Below are 20,143 nucleotides of genomic sequence, written 5' to 3' on the forward strand. Positions count from 1 at the left end.
CCTGGGTTTAGTAACACTTTACCTGTATATATTGACTAAGCACAACTCTTTCTGTGTCCCTGCTAATGCGCATTATCAAGCCTTGCTTTGTGGAAATTATTAAGTGGTTCACAAAAAGCCAGAGCTGCAGCATGTAAACATTGCTTGCACATGGGTTACCCAAGCAGTGTATCTGCATAGTAGATTGGCATTTTACCCCTTTAGAACAATACGGGAGAAAGGGGACCGGTTTTTTTTTTTATTATTTTAAATTTATGCAAATCCTGCTGGATGAATGTTGTACTTGGATGGGGAAGTGTTTCTTTTCTCTCTGGAAGCAGGACTGACCGATTCCAGCTCACAATATAAATCTATATACACATGTATTTGTTTTTTGGGCTTCTTAAAGTTGTAGGTTTCCACAGAGCCTTTGGCTTTACTCTTGTTTGTCAAACAATGATCTGGCCATTCGTAGAACTCCTTCAGGATCTGCTACTTTCACCTGGGGAAAAACAAAATGATCATGTCAGAACTTTCAGGAAACTGGGGACATATTTACAACAAGCTCACCAAAATACATTTGTCTATGGGAAAATATGCTTAATATATCAGCTGCTTACTGATGTATGTCTACTGTACAGAAAACCTTAATGGGGTTCATGGTTTTTTTTTTTTTAAACACCCTTCCCCCAGATGTCCTGTGGCATTGGAGGCTGGGTTCACACTTATGCAAATTGGATATGTGTTTCCCCACAACCAATTCGCATGACAGGAGAGTTTGTCCGGGTCTCAATGGAGCAAGTTCTCACACCTCCAGGATGGCTGCGGAGTGCACTGCAGAAGGGTTCTGTACATCTTTGGCTCCATTTCCGAATTCCACATCCGAATTCAGGCAAAAATTTTTGGACCAGATTCGTCCCTGAAATGGTGAACAGGGAGGCACTGGACCCCCGCTGCGAGCTGCTCCACAAATAGTGTGAAACCAGACTTGATACTGATGTGCCTTGGATTGCTGGCTCCCTAGTGTTCAGGACAGAGTGACTGTCCTGGCACACTGCCTTTTGGCTAAGATCAAGTGTAGTATCTGTTCTTATCAGTTGGTATGGACCCTGAGGGTTAGTATCGGCAGGGGCTGAAATGAACCGGGGCGCTCCAGACGTCACTGGGGGACCGGGAAGTAGGCACTGTCAGAGAAAGCCGGATGGGTCCGCTGCCTTCTGGTTTGAGCAGGTCCGACCCTATCAGTTTGAAGGGAGCAAGAAAGCTGGGAAAGGACGGTTAGTATTGCTCCTGGATGTGATTGATGAGGAACGTGGACGGCGGTGGGCGGGCCTTTTCCTCCTGGGTTGAATCTGGCCTTGCAAAAGGCTTGTCCCCAGTTGTAGGCAGGCTCTCCCTAAGCTGTACATGTTCCAAACCTCCTGGTAGGTAAGGGCTGCACTCGGTCTGGCCATTGGGCCGGGATAGAGAAAGCCCGTAGTGCAAGTGCCCCTGGGGTGGCAGCCCAGGGGTGCCTTGATTTCTCACTGGTGAGGGGCAGCTCGCCTGAGTTATTTTGGCACCTTGGTCACTGCACTATACACACTTTTTCTGCACCTGCCTCTTGGGACAGGCCTTTTGGCTTGCACCAGAGGAATTTTTTATTCCGGCTGGAAGGCCTGCCTTGGTTCCTCACATGGCACCATAGCACTTTCCCCACTTCCCCTTCCCCACTTTTTGTTTTGTTTGTCTCTTTTTCTTTGTAGTTTGTCACCTGCACTATCACCTTTGTTTTCCTTATTTGCACGACTTGTAGGGTGTGGGTCCTCGGGCCCTACCTTAAGTCCTGGGAGGGGGTGGATATGGCCTTTTGGCTAAGTCCGCCCTCTCTCATGGGGTCTCCCTTCGGGGGAGCCCCACTTAGTACTCGGTGGGGGCTGTTTCGGCAGTCCCCCTGAAGAACGGGGTCGGTCTGGTTTCGGCCAGACAGACCATGAGTACCTTAATCCCTGTCAGGAGTCTTGCGCCCCGGGGGAATGAGGTTTGGGTCCTACCTCCTCGGAGGGAAGACCACTAGTTTCGCACACCCTGTGCACTTTTTGTGTTCTCACTTTGTGTGTGTGCACTTTTTTATGCACCGGGTGGAGTCTTTTGAGTGTGTTGCACACGCTACGGGCTTTTAAAAAAAAAAAAAAAAAAAAAAAAAAAAAACTGGCCCCTCAAGGCAGGGAAAAGGTGTCTCCCTTCCCCATTGAACTATTTTAGGACTGAACCATTTAACTATGTGTAAGGGAAAGAAAACACTAAACACACTAATACATTTTTAAAAAATACATCTAAATGTTCTTAATATGTTTAAATATTTCCTGCCCGCGCTATAGCTGAAAGACTGCTACAGCGCGGGCTCTAATTTCCGGGAGGCCATCTTTAAACGGCCTCCCAGTAAAAGGCTCCCCGTGCGCTCCCGTGAGCGCGCATCAGGGAAAATCTGTGTCGGCCGTGTCCCTTGGACACAGCCAATCACAGCGGCCATTTACCACGTGATTGGACCGTGCACTGAGAGATGATCTCATATGTAAACATATGAGATCATCTTTCATCGCCAGCTCTTTTCCTCACACAGAGACTGCAGTGTGAGGAAGAGGAGAGCCGATCACCGGTAAGGGGACACAGAGGAATGTAATCAGGGCACTGATCACCAGTGCCGTGATTACAGAAGAGGGGGAAAAAATGCCATAACTGCCCACAGTGCCCCATGGGCACTGACTAGCAGCACTATGGGCACTGAGTGTGGGCACTGATGGTGCTGCCCGTCAGTATCGCCTCTCAGTGCGGCATATTAGTACCTCCTCATCAGTGCCGCCTCATCAGCGCACATCAGTGAAGGAGAAAAATGTATTTATTTTCAAAATTTACTCACAGAAAATAAGAAAAACTTTTTTTCTTTTTCAAATTTTTCTGTCTTTTTTCTTTTTTTTTGTAAGAAATAAAAAAGCCAGAGGTGATTAAATACCACCAAAAGAAAGCTCTATTTGTGTGAAAAAAATGATAATTTCATATGGGTATAGTGTAGCATGACCGTGCAATTGTCATTCAAAGTGTGAGAGCGCTGAAAGCTGAAAATTGGCCTGGGCAGGAAGGGGGTATAAGTGCCCAGTAGGCAAGTGGTTAAAGAACCCAGTGTGTCTGACATGCAATGGGTCTAGCTATACAGGGAATTCTGGAGTGGTGTCTCCATGGACAACATTACACTATATTTCAAATTGGTCTAAATATGGTGAATGTCCTAATGCAAATCAACATATTTGGGCTGTGTGTGTCTATTGCTCACTGAGCCCATCAGAGACAAATCCAGTGCTTTAAAAAAAATATATATGTAAGCTTCTTCAGGAAAGCGACTGATGTGAATATAATGTGTGTGTGTGTGTAGCACTGCGTAAAATTGACAGCATTATATAAGTACCTGTAATAAATAAATATATTCTTTTTTGTGTTGCAAGTGGGAGCTCTATCCCATATCCAGTGCAAAAAAACCTAACCTACTGAAGTGATGGGTTTAGGAAATAAAAACAAGCTGGAATAACTCAAAAAGCATAACCTCATGGTTGGCAAACTACACGTTGCTATACTTGCTAGTTCCAGATAATTTTCAGAAAACATTTAGATGTAAGCGCAGTGGTAACTTAAAGCTGAAATCTGTGTCTGGTTGTGTTTGCATAGTTACTGCTAGGCAGTGATCCTAACAAAGATGGATGCTGTTGATAAAAAAAAAAAAAAAAATTTCAGTACCGATTGTCAAATTTTTAATCTTTTTTTTTACCTAAACTGTTGCCAGGGCACTATACAGAGAAAAAAAAAAAAAAGAAATCCTAAACTCAACTATCTTCCTAAGTACACTGCTCAAAAACACATCAGATCACAATGGGGAAAAATATGCTGGATATCTATACTGATATGGACTGGGTAATGTGTTAGGAACAAAAGGAAGCTACATCGTTTGATGGAAATGAAAATGATCAACCTACAGAGGGCTGAATTCAAAAACACCCCTAAACTTAAAGTGAAAAACTTATGCAGCAGGCTAGTTCATTTTGCTGAAATTTCATTGCAGCAACTCAAAATGGTACTCAGTAGTTTGTATAATCCCCACGTGCTTGTATGCATGCCTGACAATGTTGGGGCATGCTCTTAATGAGACAATGGATGGTTTCCTGGGGTATTCCCTTCCAGATCTGGACCAGGGCATCACTAAGCTCCTGAACAGACTGAGGTGCAACCTGGCTGTTTAGAATGGACTTATAATGTTTTAGAGGTGTTCTATTGGATTTAGGTCAGGCAAGCGTGAGAGCCAATCAGTGATATTAATTCCTTCATCCTCCAGGAACTGGCTGCATACTTTAGCCACATGAGGCCTGCCATTGTCGTGCACCAGGAGGAACCCAGGACCCACTGCACCAGCGTAGGTCTAACAATTGGTCCAAGGATTTCATTCTGAAAGCTAATGGCAATCGCCATTATCTAGCCCAGTGTTTATCAACCTTTTTTTCAGTCAAGGCACCCTTTAAAATTATGAACAGTCTCGAGGCACCCCATTCTGAAATGTAAAAAACGATTCTAATGGTTTTAAATAATGCAGCAACATACACCCATGTAGGACACCCAACATTAGAGGTGATTTTTTTCTTACAAAGCAAATACACTTTTGCACACTGGTAATGACTAGTATTCCAATGTTTTGTCTTTTCCCTCACTTTCTCTCCATCAGTCAGCTAATGGGAAAGGCAGAGGAGGGTCAAACAAGAATGCTGTGGAGGCGAATTCTTCCTTGCTAACTGATGACGTCATTGGTTGTTAGGATGCCAGTGTCTACAAAGTCGTAATGATGCATAATGAAAACCTGTGGCTTTGTAAGGCAGGGTTCATCCACCTGATCAATTTTTAGGCATTTTGCCAAGGCAACCCTGAAGAAGCTTTGAGACACCCTGGTTGAAAAAGGCTGATCTAGCCTGTACAGGTCTGCATCGCTCCATGGTTATGCCTCCCCACCAAACTGGTCATGCTGAATGATGTTACAGGCAGCATAATGTTCTCCACAGCTTCCCCAGACCCTTTCATGTTTGTCAAGTGCTCAGGGTGAACCTGCTCTCATCTGTGAAAAGCACAGGGCACCAGTGGTAGACCTAACAATTTTGGTGTTCAATGGCAAATGTCAATCGAGCTCCAGGATATCGAGCAGTGAGCACAAGGCCCACTAAAGGATGTCCGGCCCTCAGGCCACCCTCGAAGTCTGTTTCTGATTGCTAACAGACATTCACGCCAGTGGTCAAGAAACGATATTGGGTGGGGAAACTAATTGTCTAGCTAGGTATCCTCACCAAAAGGTTAGGAACCTCTATATACCTTCCCACTCATTTATTAAATTAAGTGGGGCTCAATGGCCAATGTACCATATAACAAATGATAGGCATAAATAAGGCACTGCCCCAAGGACATTATACATAGGCGTGCGCACCCTAATCACCTAGGGCACATTAGCATTATCGCTCTGTTTGCCAGTGAGGAGATGGGAAAGATCTCCCTCGGACCTGCTCTGCCATAAGAGAAGTGCCACACACTTCTATTTTACTTCGCCAGCAGGGAGAGTAATGTACCGGGGCCATATACATGTAGGCAAACACATGCATGTGTATTTAAACTTTGGGGTGCACACCCTAATGCAATAGGCTGCGCACACCTATGACCATATATATGAACCACCGGGGAATGGTAACAAAAATCATAAATGACACAAAAAATATATAACAATAACATTTATTGATACAAAAATTCAAAAAGTAGAACAGTACAATTGCAAAAAAAAAAAACAGGAACCATCTACCATCACCAATAAAAAAGACAATGTTGTCTGTTTGTGAAAAACGGTGCACCAAGCGCCATACACACATCAATCACACTATACAATCACCACAGAGAATGCATTCCCCTAGGAAAGTCATTACAGGGGATGCATATACATAGGAAGATTGGGAGGCAACTCTACTGGAAAAACATCAATTGTGAGAAGTGCCAGTAGCATACTGGTCACCTTCATACAAAAACCAAAAAAGACCTCAGTCAAATACATGGAGTTAAACATCCCAAATAAATCATGGCCAAATGATATGAGCCTAAACATGGGTGGACTGACACTAATGTCCGTGTGCAAATAGAAACAATAGTTGCAAAGTCTGAGAGTGAGTTGATTCTACTGTTACATATTAACTGACATCAACAATTGACTGAAACCCACAGATAACTTTGCCTTATTGTATCCAAATCACAGAAGAGTATTATGGCAGTCTCACATATTTGCACTAGGCAAGTAAATAGGGCATAAGCTGCTGATGAAGTATAAAGCAAGCATAGACAAGCTAGTAGTATTAACCTGGTTGGGCTACTGGCGAATGCATGTAGACATAGAGCGAAGGATTAAAGGCAAGTTCATATGATCCTCATTGATGCTTACCTCCACGCTCTACGTGACTGGTGATACAGTCAAGTCTTTACCTTCATCTCATGCCGCTTGCGATGCCAGGCCTAGTTACAGGTATTTTTGTTTTTCCTCGGAGTGACCACACCTAGGGATATCCACTCCACTGGCAGTAGCTAATGACTGCTTGCTTTATGTCATGAACATGCTTTATGTCATGAACATTTGTACGCCTCCGTGCAGGATTCCATGACATCTGCCCATGTGAGTAGCTCGTGTGGTGTGTAGCATGTGATCAATGGTGCTTACGCGCACTTACATGACGTCAACACGTTTTATCGGAAACCCAGCTTCTTCAGAACGTAGTGCCCCCTAGCTGCGACATGCTTTTAAATACACCTTCCAACCCAGCTTGTCAAAATTATTTAAAGGGGACATATGTCATTTTGAAACCAAATGTTATAAATACAATTTCAGTCATTCACTACCATGCATTCTGGCAAATGGACAAGCGCATGCAACCGCCCACACGGGTGTGCATGCAAGGACCATAGTTTAAACAATAGCAACAGAGTTGAACTAAATGCACCAAGACTTAAGCCCCCATTTAACATAGGGCAAAGCTAAAACGTGAACAAAGAAATGAAGATCAAAATAAATAATTCACTAATTAGTCTAGAAAAACCTGTAAATTGAGTTCTTTATTCAAACCATTAGGTACAAGAGTATTTAATTTAAAAATCCCCAAATTTTCGGGGTGTCAAAATCACCCTGTCTATTGCTTAGTTACAGAGAAAATATACCTTTGACCCTCAAGCCAGTGACACATGCTTGATGAAATTGGAGGAAATGTTGTGCTAGGGGGCTATCCAGTTCTTTCTTCTGGATATCCCTTAAATGTTCCCCAATACGAATACGTAATTGACGCTTAGTTTTGCCTATGTAAAGTTTATTTCACTGGCATTGGATACTATAAATCACTCGAGTAGTAGCGCAGTTAATCAAGCTTTTAATAGTGTACACATGCGAATTACCTGCATCAGTGAATACCCCAGTTCGTTCGACAAATGTGCATATTTGGCAGTGGCCACAAGAGACCATTCCTAAAGTCCTTGGAAATGAGGCTAACCATGTACTGTCTGGAGTGTGCATATACTCTGACTGGGTAAGCATGTCCGATAAATTAGGGGCCCATTGTGCCACTATATAAGGAAATGCCCCTACTATCTTTGACAGCGAGGTACATTGATGCAAAATTTGCCAATGTTGGGGTTAAAACCTCCCTTACTTTTTTCCATTGTGCTTCATACTTTGTGATAAATCGTGTAGGTTCAGGGACTTTTTCTTTTTGAGGGACATGTGGTGGGGCCTCTCCTAGTAGGGTGGGTCTCTCTCCACCTGAGGCTTTGCTTTTGGATTTCTTTAGAACTTTATGAGTATAGCCTCTCTCTCTGAATCTATTGTATATTGCTTGTGCTTCTTTATCATAATCCATCTTCTTGGAACAATTTCTTTGAATTCAAAGAAATTGACCAGTAGGAATGCCTTGAATCAGGGCTTTTGGGTGAAAGCTATCTGCCCTTAATAAGGTGTTTGCAGCTGTGGGTTTTCGATATGTTGAAGTCACCAATCTATTGTCATCCTTGGTGATCAAAAGGTCCAAAAAGGGAATTGCAGCGAGATAAAAATTATATGGGAGTTTGATATTACAAATCAATTGTTTAAATTCAACTCATGAATAAACTTGTGCGATTCCTCCTCTTGGCCCCTCCAGACCACCAGGATATTATCAATGTAACGTACACCCACAAGGCCACTGACTTAGTAAAGGAATTCAATTTATATACAACAGTCTCTTCCCACATGCCTAAATGAAGGCAAGCATAGGATGGTGCCCATGGGGCTCCCATGGACGTGCCTGAAATCTGTTGGTAATTGACACCATCGAATTGGAAGAAATTATTGCTAAATTCAAGAGATCTAAAATAAAATAATTTTGGTGGGCCATATTTGGAAAGCAATTATACAAAAAGTACTCCACGGCTGTCAAGCCCCATAAGTGACGGATTGACGTGTATAGTGATTCAACGTCAATGCCCACCAAAAACCAATCTTTGTCAATAAAAAAATCCTCCAACCTACCAAGCACATCCTTGGTGTCTCTTACAAAAGATTTCAAAGAGAGCACCATTGTTTTCAATAGCTCATCAACATACCTACCTACTTTTTCAAGGGCGCCATTTATTGCAGATACAATGGAGGATTGTTAAAGTTAAAGTCTATGCAATTTGGGGATCACATATAGGGCAGTGGGATATTGAACTCCTATACCCTTAAAAAATTAAGCAGTTTTTTAGTGAGAAGTCCCACCTCATGGGCAATGTGGAGTTTAACATTAAGTTCATCCACAGATGACTTGAAGGAAGAGGACTATAGCATATACCTCTTGATTGCCAAGTTGTCTTTTTACTTCCTTAACATAGTTTTCCTCTTGCATGATGACCACATTACCCCTCTTGTCACTCTTTTTAATGAGAATGCATCTGGCTTGTTTTAATTCATGCAGGGCTAACCTTTCTGCTTTAGAGAGGTTATAGGGGCCTGTAACCTTACAATTCAATTTGTTGAGGTCGTATTGGACCTGCATAAGAAACTGATACACCGCCCCTATTTTTTGAGAGCGGGATCATTTTTTTAGATTTAATATTTAGGTCAACCTGTCTCAAAGCAAGGATGTCATCATCATTAATAAATTCCTCATTGAGAGTCCCTTCGTCTAATAGGGCCAAAAGATCATCAAGTGCCCTCTGGTCCTCCTCTGACAGGGGCTCCGGTACTGTTTTACCCGTATTTCTCTGTTCATGTAAATGACGAAAAAACACCTTGCGTAGAAACAGGCTGACGTCTTTAAATACTTCAAATTCTTCCATATTGTTCTTAGGTGAAAAAGAATAGCCCTTGTTAAGTAGGCTAATATGTCTATCCTTCAAGGGGAACAAAGATACATTTACAACCTTATTATCAGACGGTAGGGGTAACAGTTTAGGAGTTAGATCTTTTTCTTTTGATTCCTGGTCCTGTTTCTGCGATCTACCCCTGTTTTTTTCTCTTTCTCTTTCTGATTCTTTTGGAGTTGCCCTTCCTGTTTTGAGAATCCCCGGCCTTTCTTGCAATCTTCTCCCTGTCAAACTAAAAAAACCTACATTGTCTGTGTCACTGTAATTAATCTCAACCTCAGTTTGGGAGGTAGATCTAAATCTACAACATCTAGAGCGAGTCACCCCCCTTTGCGAAGAGAGATCAAAAATGTTTCCCTTTTCCTAATCGAATATGTCCCTTTTAAAATTCAAATTGTTTTGTGTGTTTTAAGTTCCTCTGAACCTTTCCTATCTCCCATTTTACAAGGTAATTTTGTCTTGTGAATTCCTAGTTCTCTTTTAATGAATCTAGGCTTGCAATACTTTCATTTCACACTTATGGTCCTCTAGTTGTATCTTTTTTTCCTCTACAATTAATTTCATTAATTCAATACTGTGTGCAATACATAATTCCTTCCACTTAGAGAGAAATCTATTATTGTGTAGATGTTCAGCCGGTACCACTCTATCCCTCAGACCTCTTGGGATAATCTTTTGATCAATGTAAGATTCCAGAAAAGACACATCCCATTTATGATTTAAGTGTCTGATCAGTCCTTTTTTATGTAACCTAAATTTCTTCTTAATCTCCTCCTCATAACTATCAGTGCCCCCTATAGCCCCTCTCAATGCCCCTTTTTTTCAACATCAACCTCATCACCTAAAACGTATGCCATGATATAGAATAAAGTCACACTACGTGGCACAATTACCAGTAAATATAAGAGTGAAAAAAGGATAGAGAAAGAAAGCACTATGTGGGAAATACAATTAACAAAAAAATGAAAAAAAATGAGAAAAATGCTGCTAATGAGAGACATCTGGTTAAGTGCGCATGTCCATATGCAAAAGTACCGTATAATCCTATACACACCAGTGATGGAGGAAGGTTTCTCATGCAGGTGCCCATGTCCATATGCAAAAGTACCGTATAATCCTATACACACCAGTGATGGAGGAAGGTTCCTCATGCAGGTGCCCATGTCCATACGCAAAAGTACCGTATAATCCTATACACACCAGTGATGGAGGAAGCATTCACGCCAGTGGCCTGCTGGAGGTAATTTTGTAGGGCTATGGCAGTGCTCATCCTGTTCCTCCTTGCACAAAGAAGCAGATACCGGTCCTGCTAATGGACCTTCTATGGCCTAGTCCAGCTCTCCTAGAGTCACTGCCTGTCTCCTGAAATCTCCTCCATGCTCTTGAGTCTGTACTGGGAGACACAGCAAACCGTCTGGCAATGGCACGTATTGATGTGCCATCCTGGAAGATTTAGACTGCCTGTGCAACCTCTATAGGATCAATATATCGCCTCATGCTACCAGTAGTGACACTGACCCTAGCCAAATGCAAAACTAGTGAAAAATAGTCAAAAAAGATGAAATTTCAGCAAAATGGACTAGCCTGCTGCATCATTTTTCACTTTGATATCCAGCATGAGATTTTTCCCCATTGAGATCTGATGTGTTTTCAAAGTGTTCCTTTAATTCTTGTACATTGGCATAGCTAGTCCCTCTAAACCACAACATTTAGCTAAATAACTTTTTAGGTCAGAGAATGCTCTGTATGTCATGCTTTTGAACCCAGACAAGCACAATTGTTACTATAAACATTTAAACAGTAACTCCAGTTTGGTTTCTGCTAAGAGCCGGTTCACATAGGGGCGACCCGACTTGCCGGGGCGACCTGTGAAGTCGCGGTGCACAGCGCGCACCGCGACCTCGGAGCTACATGCACAGACTTCATATCATTGAAGTCAATGCAGGTCGCTCCAAAGTAGTACAGGACACTTTTTCTAAGTCGGAGCGACTTGTGTCGCTCCTATTAGAACGGGTCCTGTGCTAATCTATGGCAGGCGACCCACGGCGACTTGTCAGGCGACCAGGTCGCCTGACAAGTCGCCCCAGTGTGAACTGGCTCTGAGAAAAAAAAAAATTCCCCTCTGGGTGATCTGTGTACATGGCAGGGATTTTAAGAAACTTTGGTGCAGATTTCTACTTTTTGTTATTCTGCAGAAATAGCTGTTTGTCTGTGACTATGTGCAGATTGTATGGGAATGGTTTTATAATTATCAATGAGTTGCTGCACCTGCAGGGCTCTGAGGAAAGTGGCAGGGTCTGAATCCCTTTAGACCTGATTTCCCTTTGGCAGTATCTCACCAAAAATGACATTTGTGTTGCAAGCCAATGATTGTTGATGCCAAAATCTGACTTGCCTCTTAGTGCAGACGTCTGGGAAAATCAGTAAGCCAATCACACAAACAGGAATTTACATTTCTGGGGGGCGTTCTGTACACCATCTGTGTACAGAATGCCTCCAGACTGCCATATTGCATTTTACAGAGAATTACAGTGCTGCAATTTAAAAAGAAAAGATCATTTTTAATTACATTCAATAACAATATGACGAGTGTCGCAATTCTATGAGCTATATTATTTTTTATTTGCAATTTATTTTTCCTATGAAAGCAGATATACTCTTTAGAAAAACACATTATATTTAGAAGAATGACACCGCAGTAAAGATGTGCTTTCTGTATAAAAACAATAAATAAATAAAAAATAGCAAAGCTTCAAAAGTTTAATTCTGAACAATTTTTAAGCACAAGTAAGTATACCTAAAAAGTAAAGTGAAAATGTTAAAACTAAACAGGTAATAAAAACTGAATTATGTAACACATTACGGTGTAAGTACTATTACCATTTGGTCCAGCTCTGTGGTGGGGGTCTAAGAGGCTGGTATCTGTATAAAATATCACTTCTATTATGCCGGGTTCCCAGCATGGTCCGATGGGTCCCTGTTCACTGATTCAGGTGCGAATATGGCCTAAAAGTGGTTGTAAAAGCTGAATATTTTTTGCCTTCATGCATTCTATGCATATGGGTAAAAACCGTCTGTGTGCTGCTCCCCCCACAGCCCCACCCCCTCTTGATCCCAGCGATGCGTATGAGATCCTCAGCACTCCCTCTCCTCATTGGCTCCCACTGCTGTCAATCACAGCCAGTGAACCAATGGGGGGGGGGGGGGGGTGAGCAATGGGACTGACTTACTAAAGACAAATCCACTGTGCACTACAAATGCACTGCAAATGCACTTGGAAGTGCAGTCGTTGTAGATCTGAGGTGAACCTCTGCTGATTTCTATCATCCAATCATGTCCAAGCAAAAATACTGTTTTTATTTTCCTTGCATGTCCCCCTCAGATCTACAGTGACTGCACTTGTAGTGCACAGTGGATTTGCCTTTAGTCAATAAACCCCACTGTGTCTTATGGACGCATAGAGCAGGGCTCGGGAGTGAGCACGCACCAGTGCCACCAAGTGACTTGCTTTTGGGGGCACTGGTCGAGGGGAAGCAGCCAGGACCGCCGTCATGGGGACACGAGAAGAAGAGGATCGGGCTGCTCTGTGTAAAACCATTGCACAGAGCAGGTAACTAGAACACGTTTGTTTTCTTTTTTTAATAAAAGCCAAACCTTTATTACCACTTTAAGGTGAAGTATCTGGGGTACATTGTATTTCATTAATGGAGTTTAGTCACAACAGCCCTTTCGTTGTGAAGGTCTGCGTTTTGTATAATTGCCGGAATACACAATAAGAAAATCGGCCGAAATTTTCAGTTCAGCGAACGATCGGCCGATATTCTACTCGTTAATGCCCAGCCATCAATGACCGATATTGATATTGTGAAAGAAAAATACCGTTTGAAAAAAAAAAATTTGTCTCGTTTGCGAATGAACGATATTCTATACGTTGGTGTTAAGGTCGTTCATTTGAAATCTGTAGAACATCATCACACTGAACACTGTTTCGAGCGATATTCGGCCCGTGTATGTTGGCAAAGTTTTCGACCAACGAACACTTTTTCATTAGTCGGTGGTCGAATGATCGGGCGATATTCTAATCCTGTATTCCGGCCATAAGCTTATACAAGGCTGCTGTCAGTCAAATCCTGTGATGGGAGAGCAGGGGGGTTGAGACCGAGCCACGCAGTCTGTGAGTATAGCCATAGACAGTGTGGCTTGGGATCGAGCCTACAGGCGTGCCACCATCGGAAGCAGCTTCCTAAGGTGGAACACCGAGAAGAGGAGGAGGCAGAAGTGCCAGCAGGGGATCCCAGAAGAAGAGATTCAGGGCTGCTCTGTGCAATACCGTTTACTTGCCATGAAATGATATATTATACTGCACTGGATAGCAATATCCAAAGCCCAGAAAGTCTCCATTGTCACAGTGCTATGCAATCCTGAAATTATGGGGACTGGGGCATGCTTCTTCCCAATTCAGAACTTCCTTGGAGAGGTGTGGCAGCATTCAACCTCCCCCACTACTCAACAGTAAGCCATGGGAGGTTCTCACCACAAATGTAAAAGCAGAATTTGACCAGCGCTATGGAGTGTGCGGTGAGGCGTGAAGGACTCACAGGTGTAAGCAGCCAACAACCAAACCCCAAAAGGGGTTAAGATATATGTGAAGTGCAGAGGAAGGTTGTAAACGGCGCTACCTTGTGCAAATAAATAATTAAATAGTAATAAAGTGCAATCTCTTATAATCAATGATAAATGAGAGGGTGTGTCCCAAAAAACCCTAAGGGTTAAAAAATTATATATACTGTGTATCAAGTGGGTACAAATAAAAAGGTAAATTCTCCAGGTGTGTGATAGATAAACCCAGAAAGTGCTGAAGTGCAATAAATAAATAAATAACATAGACAGTGTTTTTTTATTAAGGTGTACAAATAATTAAATCAATCCACTGTGGAAATAGAATAATCAAAAATTGGTGGTGACTATTCCTGACACTGTTACTGACAAAGCTGCAACATGCCAGTAAAAACCATAAAAGTGAAATAGAGTGAGATCAGGGAATAATCCCGTGTGAATAAATCAAGATGAAATAAAGTAAAATGAGCAATCAGCTGCAATCACCTGTGTAACCACTAGGTGTCGCGCTGTATATACAACCTGCCCTAAACGGAAATTAGGCAAGATGAATCTTCAAAGGTCCCCCTCCACAATCAGCCAAGCACCGATTGACGAGTGTCCATATGGGGAGAAAGAAAGGGGGAGCCTTGTGAAGTATCAATCATAAACTGAATACAAAAGAACGTAGCATCCACTCACTATGAGAAGCCGTGGTAGCTGCCTCGCATCAGTTGCAAACGCCGGGAAGCTTCCGCGTTCCACGGCGGTGGAGTCTCAAACCGGAAGTGACGCAATGGACCCGCCCTACGCGTTTCGTCATCGAAGTCTGCCGTGGTGACGCAGCTCCAGCAGACGTCGATGACGAAACGCGTAGGGCGGGTCCATTGCGTCACAGCGTCACTTCCGGTTTGAGACTCCACCGCCGTGGAACGCGGAAACTTCCCGGCGTTTGCAACTGATGCGAGGCAGCTACCACGGCTTCTCATAGTGAGTGGATGCTACGTTCTTTTGTATTCAGTTTATGATTGATACTTCACAAGGCTCCCCCTTTCTTTCTCCCCATATGGACACTCGTCAATCGGTGCTTGGCTGATTGTGGAGGCGGACCTTTGAAGATTCATCTTGCCTAATTTCCGTTTAGGGCAGGTTGTATATACAGCGCAACACCTAGTGGTTACACAGGTGATTGCAGCTGATTGCTCATTTTACTTTATTTCATCTTGATTTATTCACACGGGATTATTCCCTGATCTCACTCTATTTCACTTTTATGGTTTTTACTGGCATGTTGCACCTTTGTCAGTAACAGTTTCAGGAATCATCACCACCAATTTTTGATTATTCTATTTCCCCAGTGGATTGATTTAATTACTTGTACACCTTAATAAAAAAAACACTGTCTATGTTATTTATTTATTTATTGCACTTCAGCACTTTCTGGGTTTATCTATCACACACCTGGAGAATTTACCTTTTTATTTGTACCCACTTGATACACAGTATATATAATTTTTTAACCCTTAGGGTTTTTTGGGACACACCCTCTCACCACAAATGATGTCACCATGCTTTGCATACCAAACTCCGCACTACACTGTGTTCCAAAATAAATAGGCGGTTGCCTTCTGCGGTTTACCTACCAATTATACTTAATGTATGCTTCAAATAATAATCCTTTTTCAGCAAACTAGTATTTCATAACGTGCAACATTCACTTACAGTATATCATAAAAGAAAATGAAATCTTCCATTACAAGAAGAAGTCTCCGCCACCAGCTGAATCCAATCATACACAAGAATAGTTCATCTGTTTCATTAATATTATAGTAAATACTAATGTAATTGATATCATTACACACATTATAATTAGAAGTTTATTGTGGAGACTCTTTCTCAGGGTTGCAAAGCCAACAGTCTTATAAATAAAATACAATGATAACGTTTATGGGGAGCCATGGACATTTTCAAGGGAAAAGATGTTTAGTTTTAAAATTAAAATCTAGCCATACCATTGTTACCGTTTTTACAAAGCAGTGGTTCTTAACCTGGGTTCGATCGAACACCAGGGGTTCGGTGGGTCAGTCTCGAGGGTTCGGCACATAACATCCAGTGGCGTAGCGTGGGGGGTGCAGGGGGGGCCGGCCGCACCGGGCGCAACATCTGGGGGGGGGGGGCGCATCCGCTCCGCAGTGTCATGTCACTCACTCTGTCATGATAGGCTGGCCGCCGCAGCCCACTGAGTCTGCTCACACTCGCAGCTCTCTCTGCCCCTGGCTCACTCTCACTGCTGGCTGTACAGCTTGGCTCCCGGGCAAATCCGATCCAGCCGGAGCCAGCTTCGCCCACTGTGGAGTGGGGGGGGGGGAGACAGGCCAGGCGTGCGGTGCGGAGAGGGACTGTCTGGGGGAGGGACTAACCCATGCAGCGGCCACGCAGCGCGGGAGAGAACCACCAGGCCAGGCAGCCGCAGCAGCAGAAGAAGCCGTCAGGTGAGAGGCCAAAGAGCCAGTGGCGACAGTGGTGCTGCAGACTGCAGGAGGAAAACCTAAACACTGAAAATACAAAGCAAAAAAAGGGCGCACCAGCCTAGCGCATCAGAGGCTCTGAGGAAGAGGCACAGCCTCGAAACGCGTCAGCCCTCTGCTTCCAGTAAAGACGTTGATCCTCTGGTAGGAGGCAGGTGTATGGAATTGATGTGCCTGAAACTTCTTGTTTGTTTGTGAGTATTTGATTTTAAACAATTTTATCCAAATAAACTTGCTAAGGATAATGCGCTAGGCTGGTGCGCCCTTTTTTTGCTTTGTATTTTCAGTGTCTGGTCGACCACCCTGGTCGTAAGGGGCAGCAAAGCCTAGCCATCATGGATGCCTAATACCAGTACGAGTTCCAGGATTGTAACAGCCTGAGGACCAGGTTCCGAGCGCAGGAAAAAGGGGGTGCTGTCCAGCACCTATCTTTTTTAGGAGGAAAACCTAGCCTGTGATCGGGAGTCGGGACACAGGTGAAAAAAAGGTAGGACTGGAGTAGTACTGGCTGTACTAGTCTAGTGACTGACTGTCTGACTGACTGTGTGAGAACACTGAGAAGACTATGTAAAGGGGATCTATTTTATAGGGAACCTGGCCTGCTGTAAGGGGGGAGATCTAAATGGGGGACGGGACCTCACCTCACCCTGGCCTGCTGTAAGGGGGGATCTATATGGGGAACATGATCCCCCATATAGATCCCCCTTACAGTAGGCCAGGGTGAGGTGAGGTCCCCCATATAGATCCCCCCTACAGCAGGCCAGGGTGAGGTTAGGTCACTCTGGGGTCCCCCATATAGATCCCCCCCCTACAGCAGGCCAAGGTCCGGACCTCACCTCACCCTGTCCTGCTGTAAGGGGGGAGATCTATATGGTGGACGGGACCTCACCTCACCCTGGCCTGCTGTAAGGGGGGATCTATATGGGGGACCGGGGATCTATATGGGGGACCCCACCCTGGCCTGCTGTAAGGGGGGATCTATATGGGGGACCAGGTCCCCCATATAGATCCCCCCTTACAGCAGGCTAGGGTGAGGTGAGGTCCCATTCCCCATATAGATCTCCCCCCTTACAGCAGGCCAGGGTGAGGTGAGGTCCTGTCCCCCATATAGATCCCCCCTTACAGCAGGCCAGGGTGAGGTGACATGATAATGACATGAGAGTGGCACTTACCAAGATAAAGCCGCGCATTTCTGAACTGGTCTCTGAAAGACAACAGCAGAAGTCACACTAATTTGCAGTAAATATTCATTATTATGTTTTTGTGTGAAAATCATGTTTTATGGTTTTGTTCTTTGTTCTTAATGGTTTTGTTCATTTTGTGCACCTATGTATAAATATATACCTAAAATAATATATACCTATGTTTTGAATTTGAAAAAATCATATTTTATTTTTCCAATTAAGAAGGGTTCGGTGAATGCGCATATGAAACTGGTGGGGTTCAGTACCTCCAACAAGGTTAAGAACCACTGTTACAAAGGCTTTTCATTGGATCCATCTGCACTGTCTTTGTAATAAAAGTTTGTCCCCATAGGTATTCTCTCCAGGACAAAAGAACTGACTTTTCCCACTCAGCCACTATATTTGAATACTATGTCGTGCCCTCGGGGACCTAAAGTTCCAGGACCCCACATCATATCAATGGTTGGAGATTCTATCCTCCAACATTTTTCTCATCTTACAGACGCTGTACATGTCACATTCATATAGGAGGAGATATACAACCCCTTTCTATTTCAGAGTTCACATAATGTTTGCTTTTAATTATATTGCCCTTCTGTGTAACTATCTCTGTTTGGATATACAATATTTGCAGAAACTACACTTTGGACACTGGAAGGTGCCTTTAGGTTGCAGGACCTCATTATTTCAGACTACTCTACTCACTATAGACCTGTTTATCCTTCATTGAGTTTGCCCTTCCTTGTATTATCTGCAATTAGGGCCGAAACAACTAATCGATTAATCGACAACTGATCCATTATGAAAATAGTTATCAACTATTTTCATATTCGATTATTTGGTCAGCTGATTAGTTGGCCTGCATACAGAATGCATTATTTGTTTACATATCAGGAAATACAGTGCAGCACACATGCAGCTCAGTACACCATCCATACATGTCAGTAAGTGTCTGAGAACTTGTGAATGTGAATGAATGAGGAGTAATGCCTCATGGGACATGTAGTCCTGAGCAGGAAGCGAGTGGTTCTACAGGCAGAAGTTTTTTTTACCCTGCTATAAGGGCTCTCTATACTAGAGATCGACCGATTATCGGCAAAGCCGATATATCGAGGGCTGATCTGCACTTTCCCCGATATATCGGAATCGGCCACCAAGGTGGCCGATATTACCGATATTTCGTAAAGTGCTTGTACCTGAGTGATGCCTGCAGCTAGAGGCATCACCCCAGTACCGACATCCATAGACGACGGTCGGCTGTCTTGTAATGACAACCGATGCAGCCGAGAAGCTGCTCGGCTATCATTACAGGGAGCGGGAGGGGACGTCCCCCCACCCATGGCTCGCCTGGGTCTCCCGGCCCACCAGGGGACCCGGGCAACCAGCCTGCACGGACGCCGAAGACCCGATCAAAGCCGCATTCGGCTCTGATCGGGTCTCCATGCAAAAACCCGGAAGGGATGTCATTACATCATTTCTTGGTACTGGCACCAGATTCAAAAAAATTACAGCATTCAAAACAGCCAAACTTGGTGTTTTGAATGCTTTTAAGTGTAGAGAAGGGGTTTGGGGCCTTTTAGACCCCCCAGATCCCTCCACAAGAGTACCTGTCAAAAAAAATAAAAATTTACAAAAATATCGGCGCATATTGGCTGATACTGATATGCCTTGGCCAAAATATCGGTATCGGCAACAAAAACCGATATCGGTCGATCACTACTCTATACTATACTTTGCGACTTGCTATTGGGGCACTCTGAAGGCAGAAGGAGCCCGAAGTGTCGGTTGGGGACCCCAGAAGAGGAGACTCAGGGCTTCTCTCTGCAAAACCATCACAGAGCAGGTAAGTACAACATGTTTGTTGTTTTTAAAAAAAAAAAAATCACTTTAAAGACTCTGTGCAGGGAAAATCAGCATCTGAACCCAGGGAAGGTGGAGGCTGATAGACTGGAGGTAATATAAGGCATTACAAATTTACATTTAGAGTAAACTTCTACCAGTATTGTGCATTATATTTAAAACGATTATATTTGGCCAATGCATATCATAAAAGTCTCAGCTTTTAGTACTTCTTTAATATAAAAAAATCTCCATTCTACCCTTCATAACTTCATGTCTGACTCCTAGTTAAAATGCCCATATATCCTACTTATCGGTGTATTTATTATATATATAAGATATAAGTAATATATATTATTACTTTCACTTTTTCGCAGTATAAATAACCCCTTATAATAGCGATTATTTGCTCATTTTAGTTTTTTTAACCCCATTATGACAGATGATAAAAAAAAAAAAAATCTTGCTACTAAGTCTTAGGCCTTGTTTACACCTATGCGTTTTTGGTGCTTTTTTTCAGAAACGCACTACAGTTCATTTAACATGGTTTTCGTTCACATCTATGCTTTTTTCAGCCGCTGCGTATTTAGAAAGGGTCAAAGACTTTTTTTC

General features: G+C 43.2%; 1 protein-coding gene across 1 annotated transcript in view; it reads right to left on the minus strand.

Annotated features, from left to right (window-relative positions):
- Positions 1–275: 275 nt before the first annotated feature.
- The window catches only part of MORN3 (MORN repeat containing 3), a 55,637-nt gene continuing 35,769 nt past the window's right edge, over positions 276–20,143 (minus strand). Inside the window, exon 6 of the mRNA XM_082246063.1 lies at positions 276–481. Within this exon, the coding sequence (XP_082102189.1) occupies positions 416–481 (66 nt within the window). The 3' untranslated portion in view covers positions 276–415. The remainder of the gene's footprint in view (positions 482–20,143) is intronic.

Source organism: Pelophylax lessonae (genome assembly GCF_965119305.1).
Source record: "Pelophylax lessonae genome assembly, chromosome: 1".
Taxonomy (NCBI): Eukaryota; Metazoa; Chordata; class Amphibia; order Anura; family Ranidae; genus Pelophylax; species Pelophylax lessonae.